Source organism: Dendrobates tinctorius, unplaced genomic scaffold (genome assembly GCF_039654945.1).
Source record: "Dendrobates tinctorius isolate UK_male_01 unplaced genomic scaffold, ASM3965494v1 ptg000203l, whole genome shotgun sequence".
Classification (NCBI taxonomy): domain Eukaryota; kingdom Metazoa; phylum Chordata; class Amphibia; order Anura; family Dendrobatidae; genus Dendrobates; species Dendrobates tinctorius.
The window spans coordinates 655704-668426 of record NW_027361870.1 but is presented as its reverse complement, the minus strand read 5'-3'; the positions used below and the strand labels follow the sequence as shown (position 1 = coordinate 668426).

Genomic DNA, 12723 nt, shown 5'->3' with positions numbered 1-12723 from the left:
CAACCGGCGCCGGCTTATACATTTTTCGCTGCATTGCGCCTGATGCTTAAAAACTGATGTGTGGAAGTAGCCTCAGGCTGCAATCCCGCGATGAGATTTTTGTGTGTTTTTGACAATGGGTATTTTCGCTGCATCAAAAACGCAACTTTTTAGGCTATGTGCACACGTATGCAGAAAATTTCTGCATAAAAACAGGACTCCTTCCCAGAAAATGCGCGTTTTTTTCCTTTTTTTTGGCGCAAAAAACGCACGTTTTTATGCGTTGTTTTCAGCACGTCCCATAGAAAATAGCAACAAATGCGGAATTTTCCGTGAAATTAATGAGCATGCTGCGTTTTTTTACCGCAAAGCGCTTTTTTCGCGGAAAAAAAACGCATCAATACGCACAAAAAGTGCAAAATGAATTAAAATGAATGGGAAGCTTCTTTTAAGCGGATTTTTTGGTAAATCCGCAAAAAAAACCCCGCAACGTATGAACACAGCCTTACAATTCCAACAAATTGGGTGCTTCTTTTTTGCTTAGAGTAAACTGAGCTGTGGTGCGTGATTCAAATCCGCAACATGTCAATTTCTCTTGCGGGTTTTCTGCGCAGATTTTTCCCATAGATTTGCATTAGATGTGGAAAATCAGCAGTTAAAAAACGCACGTGTGTTTTTAGCGCAATCTCACAATGGTAATGCATCGTAAACGCGGATAATCCGCACATAACTGTATCAATAAAGTTTTGTCAAAGCCAAGTCACCAGAAAGTATTAAAATTAAAGCAGCTTTATTTATATCATGTCCAATACGGGAAAGATGTTGGAGGGAGAGTCAGCTCACCAGATATGTTGTGGCAATGTTCACCGAATGTTAGGGCGTGGAAATCATCTGGAAAGAAAGAATCCTCCATCGATGGCGCAATAAACAGGGTAAAACTTCACATGTATTGATATATAAAAATTGTGGCGGGGCCTCCATACATTTCTGAAACCAACGCGTTTCAGCTTACATAGCCTTACTCATGGTTCTACAAGTAAGGCCTTGTAAGCTGAAACGCGTTGGTTTAAAAAATGTATGGAGGCCCCGCCACAATTTTAATATATCAATACATGGGAAGTTTTTATCCTGTTTATCACCGTGCCATTGCTGGAGGCTTCTTTCTTCCCTGCTTGCTTATAACGTCACACAGCGACAATAGACAAAAAATGCTATGTCAAAAATGCGATAAAAATGGATGTAAAAAAAAAATGCACACAAAAACACAATGAAAAAACACAAGTAACAGATTTACTTAATGGTTGCAGAAAATCTGCAACATCAAAAACTCAGCAAAAGCTCATGGTGGGAACGTCGCCTTGGTCCATGGTCACATCGCTTTATGTGAACATGTAATGCCTACAGGAGTGAAGCCGCCCCCCGATATCCATTGATGTCATATCCTCAATACTGCTTTAATGTCCGATAATTGTGATTACTGGCCTATGTAAACACGGCAGGGAGCGGCCGTCATTCGTAATGTGGTCACACTTATGTATAACCTAAAAAAAAAAAAAAAAACATCATTGGTTGCAAAAAATCTGTGCGAAACGTCCTGGCAACAATATGCATCCTGCATGGAGGCCAAGAGATCACTCCCGACTGGAAATGCATAAGGGCATTTTATAGAACAGATTGGTGTCACCTTCCTAAAAGCGGCATGAAAATCCATTTACAGCCTATATGGCCAACTGTAACAACCACAGACCCTTGGATATGACAGTCACCATTGACAGGCTGTTACTTACAGCCGTAACCCTATCTGATCCTGACACAAGGAGAAATGATATCACGGCGTACAGTGCAGAGAAGATCTACAGTACTCGTATCCCTGTACTAAACTATAGCAAACATCTATTACTGCTCTACTGTATATCTAATTGATTATTGCAATGCTCTTAGGTTTCAGTATGGAACAAAATCCCCTTCCCCCTTAAAAAAAATGTTTCCCTTTTTTGCAGATACACCTTGAAATCTCATGGTTAAAAAAAAAAAATCATCCTAAAAATAAACAAACTGCACGTTATAAAACCAAATTACTGACTCTAACTTAGTAATGTGGTTTAAATATGCCATGTGCCCTGATCATTAGGTATTTGCTCCAGTCCAGTGCTTGACGCAGAACCAGTTTGTTCTGCCGGGCGCAGCAGTTCCAGGAATGAGACGCGTGGTCCTCACACACTGATGGAACTATCTTTAGGTAAGGGTCGCTCATCCGAGAAAATTGGGCTGATTATGCTAATCACGCTCTGATCAGAGTTTAAACAGAGTGTGATCAGAGTGGGGTCCGATGCGAAGTAGATGGAAAAAAAAAATGTCTCCATCTTCTCCATTCTATCAGTCCGTGAAAATTGCACCACACTAAGACGTCATCCGAGGGCAGTCTGATGGGTTCCATGGACTCATTGATTTGCATGGCCAAGTGTGATTAAAGGATAGGTGATCAATGTCTGATCGTGGGGGGTGCGACACCCATCACCACAGCCGATCAGCTGTTCTCAGTTCTGGAGCTGCACAGGGCAGTTCCGTTGACAGAAGAATGGCCGCAGCAGGGCATGGCACATCTGCCCCATACTGATTTGGACAGCGTGTGGATGTGCAGTCCCAGGCCGAAAACACTATAGAACTGATGGAGCTGCGTTGTGCAGCTCCATAACTGTGCAGTTTACGGCCGCTGCCAACATCGGGAATAGCTGATCATGGGGTGCCGGGTGTTGCGCCCTCTCGATCAGACATTGATCATACGGCTAAGCAATCAATGTTAAAGTAGTGGACAACCTCTTTAAATAAAGCTAAAGGGAACTTGTCATGTAAAAAAATGCTCCCGCTGGGCAGAAGAAATGAACTTTACTCCTCCTGGCAGGCTCGGTCTTTCAGTCATAGGGATGGCGCAGGCATGGTTTCAGCCACTGCTCAGTGGCATAAAGGAGGCTGTAGCTGTTCCCCAGCACCGACTGACAGACGACCCTAATGCTGATCCTGCTGTCAGTCAGTGCCAGGGTTACTGCTGCCGCTCTCTGGGCACTGAGTGATGACTGAAACCGTGTCGGCCCACCTCTATGACTGAAAGACCGAGCCTGCCAGGAAGAATAAAGTTCATTTCCTCCTGGCAGCGGGGCTCTCAGTGCAGCAGTCACAAGGTGTCACAATGCTATTAACCTGCAGATTAACCCCATATCTGCAGGTTAATAGCGTTATTTTACATGACAGGTTCCCTTTAAGGTCTCCAACTACACGATAAAACAATATACAAAATAAAAGCTGGCAACCCTAAGTATCTATTTATACAATTGCCTTGTAATGTTTGCATGTCCTGTTCTGTCCAGATGTCACCGTATCCCAGAATTCCATATATCCATATTGGGACACCCAAGTAATAATCTTTATTTTTATATAGCGTTAACATATTCCGCAGCGCTTTACAGTTTGCACACATTATCATCACTGTCCCCAATGGGGCTCACAATCTAAATAAGTGATGGGTGTCTCAATATGGAAACTGCTGCTGGTACCAACCTATTGCACGGTACCACCAGCGGAACATCGTCGCAACACACACACTCTATACGCCGTACACACCACACTCACTCACACAGCCTCTTGCGCGGTACCACCAGCGGAACACAGTCGCACTGCACCTGCGCGAATTCCGTGTAGGCGCAGTGAATCATTCGGCTAATCCTGGCGGCAGATGCGCGACTTGTCTACAGGCAGAGGAAGCCGGTCACATTAAAGGGTTTTCCCACGAACGAAAGTTCATTTTAATAATTGTCCGTGTCTGATCGTGTACGGAGCATACAACATCTCCTGGGCAGGGGAGGAAGCAAAAGACAATACTGACATTACAGCATGGGATCACAGAGGATTCATTTTGTGAGACAAAATATTTCACTGACTGTTTTTAAACAATATTTTACCTCACAAAATGTATCCTCTGCGATCTCCTGCCGTAATGTCAGTATTGTCTTTTGCTTCCTCCCCTGCCCAGGAGCTGTGGTATGTTCTGTACACGGTCAGACACAGGGGTGAGAGACAGAGCACAGGGGGGAGACAGCTCAAATGGGACAGCACATGAGGGGAGAACACAGCACAGAAAGGAGAGAGACAGCAGACAAGTGGGATAGCACATGGGGTAGACAGGTTAAAGAAGAGAGCACAGACGGGAGAAGTCAGCACATGGGGAAAGAGAGGGTGGATAGGTGGGTGAGCACATGGGGGGAGAGATTCTCAATGCTGCAAAGCCTGCCCCCAACGTGACATTACCACCCTCCAGATGCGATAGCATCGAGCCTCCATCTAGTATTATATATACTCCGCTATTTAACAAATGTCCTCTTTAGTGCTTACAAGGCCTCAGTAATAGGCCTCAGTGACTCTGAGGAAGGTGAAATTGCTACAGTCACTTTGACCTATACCGTCCAGGATGATATTACAAGAATACTATGTACAAAAAATTCTCAGGATGGTACAAGGACAAAAAATCTTCTTCACACAGCTGTATAATGGGCTCCACACAGACCGTAACTTGTACAGTGGTGTCTAATAGAAAAGCTTTCATCCAAAGGCTGACAGGCGTGTTTATTTTTCTGTCAGATTCTTTATGACAGAAAACAAACAAGACCTCATTTATAAAAGCTGTCTTTATTGTCCATTGCAATGGACAATAAAGATATTTTTTACTTAAAGGGGTTCTCCAAGAATGTAATAAAATGGCCCCTTCGCACAACTCAAAAGCTGGCCCCTTTCTAGTGGCGTGGCAGGACGGGCTGCAGTCTGAATAAACACATCTCCTGAGACCTGTGTCTCAATAACAGAGGAGCTATATTGAAAGCACACATACTGGAGCTGGCTGAGAATATATGACAGGAAAAGAAATCTTGTCAGCTAACTGAGCATGGAGGACTGAAGTTGGAGAAAAAAATTCTTTATGTTCAGTCAGTCAAGGAGAAGATTTATTTCGTCTGTCACAGCCCTTATGCTCTGGTTCATGTGCTTACTATACAGTTACTCTGTCAGTTGAGACACAGGTCTTAGGGGCTATTTTTCTTCAAACTGCAGCTTGCTCTGACACGTGACTAGGACGGGCTGCCTTTTGAATTACTTTACGGGTGGGCCATTTTATTACATTCTTGGAAGACCCCTTTAAGACATCTTTCAGAAATCAGCCCCAGTAATGTATGCTCATTCGGACGACTTGTTAGAGAGATGTAAAAGAGTGACTCCACACAGGCCAAAAAAATAAAACAAGTGCTAGGAAATTGTACATAGACAAAAATTCTAAAAAAAAAAAAAATCTAATTTATAGCAGTGGCAGTACTGATACCACATTGATTTCTAGAGATTTATGCTAGGGAAATAAATATCGACAGCTGAGAAACATAATATCTAAAGAGGCAGAATTTTGCTCTTCGCTTTAAGCCTATGCAGTGTGACCGTAGCAGCACGAACTGACCGGCTTATACAATAAGCTTCTTTGAATTCGGAGAGTGCTAAATCCCTCAAACAAGTCATCAGAAAGCTCAGTTTTCTCCTCACGAATGGTGGCCCACAAGTCTTCTTCTGATCAACATTGCAACAATTGCCTGACATACATGTTACCAACTAGTGACAAAATCTGCAACACAGTTTTAAGTATAGCCAGTCTAGCATGTAATGTTTTCCCCACAGCGCTAAGATTAAAAACTTCTACAAATGAGCCATCCACTGACACCAACAAGAATTGTCATTTGCAGGTATTGGGAGATCATAGGAAAAATATATTACTACATCTCCCCCTATATCTGCCGGTCAGAGGTTTCTTTACAGCCACATACAGATTTATGAAATTGCAAACTGAGTATGATGCAAATACATTCCCAGTTGTGCTAATCAGAGCACTTTAATTATTGATGTGTTTCATGGAGCCCGGCCCTGGGGAATAAAGACTGATTTAATCACTGCAGTTTAATTAAGCAAGAAGGATAAAGACAGGTTTGGTAAGGCCAATGCACTATAAGTACCTCAATACGGCAGGAATGCAGCACAGGGCTCTCATATACACCTGGTCTTGCTAGTGCAACTGGCTCAAAAACGTGCAAAATCTTGGTACTAAGCTCATGTTGTAGCTTAGGATGCTCTCAGATGACCGTCAGTGGATGCTTTTTTGTCTATAGAAATCGGAGGCATATTCGTGGATCCAGTGCAGACCGCTCCGGATGTCAACAGAATAGCTGAAGCCTGTGATTGCCTGCAGCGGTCAAGTGACTAGATGAGGGGGTCATTGGTTGCTTCTATTATGACATGCTCCTTTAGTCATCAGAGCACTGTAGTGAATCACAGGCTTCAGCGGTCTTTTTTCGTATTATCTGTACCATAGGAAAAAATCTGGATATGACCTCAGTGTGCTCATGCGGGATGCAGAGGAGCGCAGAGCTGCACATGGACGGACGCGGGCCCAAGAAATCCCACTTTTGTGTGAACTTGGCCTAAGGTTAGTTGTCAGATTTGTAGCAAGAAATCTTTACCATAAGGCCTGGGTCACACATGCGAGAAACTCGGACGAGTCTCGCACATCAATACCCGGCACTGCCGCCGGCGCTCGGATCGGAGTGCTCAGCTGCATAGAAATACATGTAGCCGCATGAGCCTCTCCCGAGTGCCGGCGGCAGTGCCAGGTATTGACTGACGTGCGAGACGCTTCCGAGTTTCTCGACAGTCTGACCCCGGCTTTAGGATAAGTTCACACTAGGTGTTGTTTCAGCGTTTTTTTTTCTGCAGCAAAACCTGATCTCTTGGCAACAAAGAAGCTGCAGAAAAATGTTTTCCTTGGTTTTTCTTGCGGTTTTTGTGCGGTTTTTTGCGGCGGTTTTGGCACACTAGATTTGCCTCTTGTGCATGCTGATAAAATTTACTGTTGAAAAAAAGTCCTATTCTATAGAATCAGGTTTTGCTACACAAAAAAAAAATATCAAAGCATGATATGTGCGTTTTTGGTGCATTTTTCAGCGTTCTTTCACCACTTATTCAAGACAATGGGTGAAAAATGCTGAAAAAACCCTGAAAAAAGTGACATGCTCCACTGTGCAAAAAAAAACATGCAAAGCACAAAATACCGATGACAAAAAAAACTTGTGTGCATGAGATTTTTGAAATCTCATAGACTTGGTTTGCACTGTAAAAAGCAGCTGAAAATTAGCATTAAAAAAGCAACAAAAAAAAAAAGGCACCAAAAAAGCCTAGTGTGACCTTAGCCTTAATGTGAATTGGGTTGTTTCTGTTGCATTCATGGATATTTTACATAAGATACATGAATGGTTGCGGAAATTTACCCTTTAAGGGTACCATTATACAAATATGTAGGAATGTACAATTTCAGTGATTTTGCAAGAGAAAAATGCAGTTGTGCTCAAAAGTTTACATACACCAGCAGAATTTTTTCTTTCTTGGCATTTTTTCAGAGAATATTAATGATAACACCAACACTTTTTCTCCACTCATGGTTAGTGGTTGGGTGAAGCCATTTATTGTCAAACTACTGTGTTTTCTCTTTTTAAATCATAATGATAACGCAAAACATCCAAATGACCCTGATCAAAAGTTTACATACCCCATTTCTTAATACCGTGTATTGCCCCCTCTAACATCAGTGACAGCTTGAAGTCTTTTGTGGTAGTTGTAGATGAGGTTCTTTATTTTCTCAGATGGTAAAGATGCCCACTCTTCTTAGCCGAAAGCCTCCAGTTCCTGTAAATTCCTGGGCTGTCTAGCATGATCTGCGAGCTTGAGATCTCCCCAGAGTGGCTCAATGATATTGAGGTCAGGAGACTGAGATGGCCACTCCTGAACCTTCACTTTGTTCTGCTGTAACCAATGACAGGTCGACTTGGCCTTGTGTTTTGGATCGTTGTCATGTTGGAACGTCCACGTACGTCCCATGCGCAGCTCCTGGGCTGATAATTGCAAATTTGCCTCCAGTATTTGATGAAAACGTGCTGCATTCATCTTTTCTTTAACTTTGAATACGTTTCCTGTGTCTTTGTAGCTCACACATCCCAAAACATCAGCGATCCACCTCCATGTTTAGAGTAGTAATGGTGTTCTTTTGATGTTGACCTATCTCCAAATGTAACGTTTATGGTTGTGGCCAAAAAGTTCAATTTTGGTCTCATCACTCCAAATTATCTTGTTCCAGGAGTTTTGAGGCTTGTCTCTGTGCTGTTTTGCGTATTGTAGGCAAGATACTTTGTGGCATTTGTGCAGTAATGGCTTTCTTCTGGCAACTCGACCATGCAGCCCATTATTCTTCAAGTGCCTCCTTATTGTGCATCTTGAAATAGCCACACTGCTAGTTTTCAGAGAGTCCTGTATTTCAGCTGATATTATTTGTTGGTTTTTCTTTGCATCCCGAACAATTTTTCTGGCAGTTGTGGACAAAATTTTAGTTGCCTACCTGACCGTGGTTTTGTTTTTACAGAGCCCCTGATTTTCCACTTGTTAATCACAGTTTGAACGCTGCTGACTGGCATTATCAATCCTTGGATATCTTTTTGTATCCCTTTCCTGTTTTATACAGTTCAACTACCTTTTCCCGTAGATCTGTTGACAATTCTTTTGCTTTCCCCATGACTCAAAATCCAGGAGTGTCAGTGGCTGGATGAAAAATGCAAGAATCTGTCTGGATCCCAGAAACTCACTCAGCTTTTAAGCACACACACTGATTACAAGCAAACAGGTCACAGGTGAGGATGTTACCTTTAGTAGCCAGTCAAATCCATTCAGGCCAAAATCACCAGGGTATGTAAACATTTGATGAGGGTCATTTGGATGTTTTGGGTTGTCATTATGATTTAAAAAGAGAAAGTCAGTGAGTCCGCGGATAAAACTCTTGAATGTAGTCCGATGTTCACGAAATGACAAAATCGATAAGAAGGAGAAATTTATTTTCCATCTCCTCATCAGAGAAAATCGGATCACACTGTGATCATGCGCTGATCAAACTGTGATCAGAGTGCAATTTGCATAATTGTCCGTATACTCTCTGATGAGGGAAGATACGGTGATCCTAGCCTCGGATATGACATCCCATATGCCAAAGACTGTTCTTATTAGGGTAAAAGTGGTCTGGTGACCCCTGCCCCATATAAAGGGTACATTCACAAATGGCAACTCTGATTTCTGTAAAATTGTGGCTACAATGGTAATATAACTGCAATGTGTGTACAGATGTCATAGTAAGGGCTCGCTCACACCGCCATAAGTTCCATCACGCAAGAGAATTGCTAATGACACTCCCATCAAACTTGGTCAGAACTTAATTTATCCATCTTCTCCATTCTCTGTGTCTGCGGTATTTGAACTGCACTTGGATGACATCTGATTGCAGTCCAATGTTTCACACGCACCCATAGACTTGTATGATCATCGGACGCACCTGCAGAATGCTACAATTGTTTTATCATACCAGATCATAATGAGAACAATATCCCTGATCTGTACTGCCCTACAGTATAACACTGGAGTGCTATCCCGTAAAACATCACATAGCACTCGGCCGTGTTATACGAAGCCTAAAAATGACCATTTCCAATCACAGCCTCATGATTTCCACCACAAATATGCACTAAATACACAAACACGAAGGTGGCTGCATATAGTTCTTATTCAGTGATGATAGCTAGATAATAGATAGATAGATAGATAGATAGATAGATAGATAGATAGATAGATAATGAAGCAGCACTATAGTAAATTGATGCATGTGCCAGGCTTGAGAAAGATTCTGTGATGGGACAGAGACTTCACCACATGAACTAATAATAAGCTTTCTTGTACAAAATATCATACCGCAGCGCTGCCACCTTTTCCAGTGTTTAGATAGACATGAGGTAGATACAAATAATAGATGGGTGTATACATGTGTGACACTGTAACATATTACCCTGTAGTTGTGTGGTGTTTCCCTCAATACTGCACTGGGGACAGCACAGAGAGACTAGAACTGGCACAGTACAGGGAGAATAGCACAGTACAGGAAGAGAATAACGCTGGCACAGTACAGGGAGAGACTAGCGCTGGCACAGTACGGGGAGAGACTAGCGCTGGCACAGTACGGGGAGAGACTAGCGCTGGCACAGTACGGGGAGAGACTAGCGCTGGCACAGTACGGGGAGAGACTAGCGCTGGCACAGTACGGGGAGAGACTAGCGCTGGCACAGTACGGGGAGAGACTAGCGCTGGCACAGTACAGGGAGAGTATAGCGCTGGCACAGTACAGGGAGAGTATAGCGCTGGCACAGTACAGGGAGAGTATAGCGCTGGCACAGTACAGGGAGAGACTAGCGCTGGCACAGTACGGGGAGAGACTAGCGCTGGCACAGTACGGGGAGAGACTAGCGCTGGCACAGTACGGGGAGAGACTAGCGCTGGCACAGTACGGGGAGAGACTAGCGCTGGCACAGTACGGGGAGAGAATAACGCTGGCACAGTACGGGGAGAGACTAGCGCTGGCACAGTACGGGGAGAGACTAGCGCTGGCACAGTACGGGGAGAGACTAGCGCTGGCACAGTACGGGGAGAGACTAGCGCTGGCACAGTACGGGGAGAGACTAGCGCTGGCACAGTACGGGGAGAGACTAGCGCTGGCACAGTACGGGGAGAGACTAGCGCTGGCACAGTACGGGGAGAGTATAGCGCTGGCACAGTACAGGGAGAGTATAGCGCTGGCACAGTACGGGGAGAGACTAGCGCTGGCACAGTACGGGGAGAGACTAGCGCTGGCACAGTACGGGGAGAGACTAGCGCTGGCACAGTACGGGGAGAGACTAGCGCTGGCACAGTACAGGGAGAGTATAACGCTGGCACAGTACAGGGAGAGAATAGCGCTGGCACAGTACAGGGAGAGTATAACGCTGGCACAGTACAGGGAGAGAATAACGCTGGCACAGTACAGGGAGAGAATAGCACTGGCACAGTACAGGGAGAGAATAGCACTGGCACAGTACTGGGAGAGACTAGCGCTGGCACAGTACAGGGAGAGTATAACGCTGGCACAGTACAGGGAGAGAATAGCGCTGGCACAGTACAGGGAGAGTATAACGCTGGCACAGTACAGGGAGAGTATAACGCTGGCACAGTACAGGGAGAGTATAACGCTGGCACAGTACAGGGAGAGTATAACGCTGGCACAGTACAGGGAGAGAATAGCGCCGCTGGCACAGTACAGGGAGAGAATAGCACTGGCACAGTACAGGGAGAGAATAGCGCTGGCACAGTACAGGGAGAGAATAGCGCTGGCACAGTACAGGGAGAGAATAGCGCTGGCACAGTACAGGGAGAGAATAGCGCTGGCACAGTACAGGAAGAGAATAGCGCTGGCACAGTACAGGGAGAGTATAACGCTGGCACAGTACAGGGAGAGTATAACGCCGGTGGCACAGTACAGGGAGAGACTAGCGCTGGCACAGTACAGGGAGAGACTAGCGCTGGCACAGTACAGGGAGAGTATAACGCTGGCACAGTACAGGGAGAGACTAGCGCTGGCACAGTACAGGGAGAGACTAGCGCTGGCACAGTACAGGGAGAGACTAGCGCTGGCACAGTACAGGGAGAGTATAGCGCTGGCACAGTACAGGGAGAGACTAGCGCTGGCACAGTACAGGGAGAGTATAGCGCTGGCACAGTACAGGGAGAGTATAGCGCTGGCACAGTACAGGGGTAGCACCGCATAGGTGACTGGTGAGGACGTGCTTCACCGGGCAGCTCACTGGAGACACAGCGGAGCTGGCACAGACTGACAGGACCCCACCGCATACACTGTGTGTGATGGCAGCACCAGACTGGCACCACGTCTTCCCCTACCCCCCAGAAGCCACTTACCATCGTCTCCCTTTCGACCAGGGACCCCGCCATCTTGCAGAGCAGTGTCTGTACAGAGGTGCAGCTGCAGAGGGAGCGGATCAGCTGGAGCCCGGCAGGAGGCGGAGGAGGGCGGCTGCAGCAGCAGGGTGAGGGCGGGCAGGTCTGAGCCTGGCTGAGCCGGTGATCACAGCACGAGGAAGAAGCCGCGGCTGAGCTGGCAGACTGGAAAATCTGAGGAGGAGAAGAAGGAGGCGGTGATGGCGGAGGAGGAGCCGTGCACTGCTCTGTGCAGCTAAGGCGATGTGTGAGGAGGGCACCACTGCTGGCACCAAGCGACAGGCTGGGCATCCCTGCCACCTGCACCCCACTGCTCCGCCGGAGGGTCACCCACCCTGGGCATATCATGCCAGACACAGCAGTCACAGAGCAGAGATGGCCACAGTGCCCCGTGACAAACAGCGTGTCATGGTGCCCTCAGTGCCCCATCACTGGGCCACACTGCCCCTCAGTCTAGTGACGGCCACACTGTGCCATTACACTGATGACTATGGTGCCCCCATAACAGAGACATACTGCCCCCAACACAGTGACGGCTACAGGGCACACAGAGTCAGTCCCAGTGTCCGGTGACAGCCACACGGTGCCCCCAATATAATGGTCGCTACTGTGCCCTCATAGCAAAATCAGAGCCTGTCACCCACTACAGTGCCCCCATAACAGCCAGTCACCCACTACAGTGCCCCCATAACAGAGCCAGTCACCCACTACAGTGCCCCCATAACAGAGCCAGTCACCCACTACAGTGCCCCCATAACAGAGCCAGTCACCCACTACAGTGCCCCCATAACAGAGCCAGTCACCCACTACAGT

At 46.0% G+C, this 12723-nt stretch overlaps 1 protein-coding gene across 2 annotated transcripts in view; it reads right to left on the bottom strand.

The window, feature by feature from the left end:
- Window positions 1–12114, bottom strand: part of LGALSL (galectin like) — a 34625-nt gene extending 22511 nt beyond the window's left edge. The window contains exon 1 of one of the 2 annotated variants that reach the window (XM_073553763.1): window positions 11872–12114. In XM_073553763.1, coding sequence (XP_073409864.1) covers window positions 11872–11904 — 33 coding nt within the window. In that variant the 5' untranslated portion in view covers window positions 11905–12114. Of the gene's footprint in view, window positions 1–8578; window positions 8636–11871 lie in introns of those variants that run through there. The other variant, XM_073553764.1, reaches the window with a different exon arrangement.
- Between the last annotated feature and the right edge of the window lie 609 nt (window positions 12115–12723).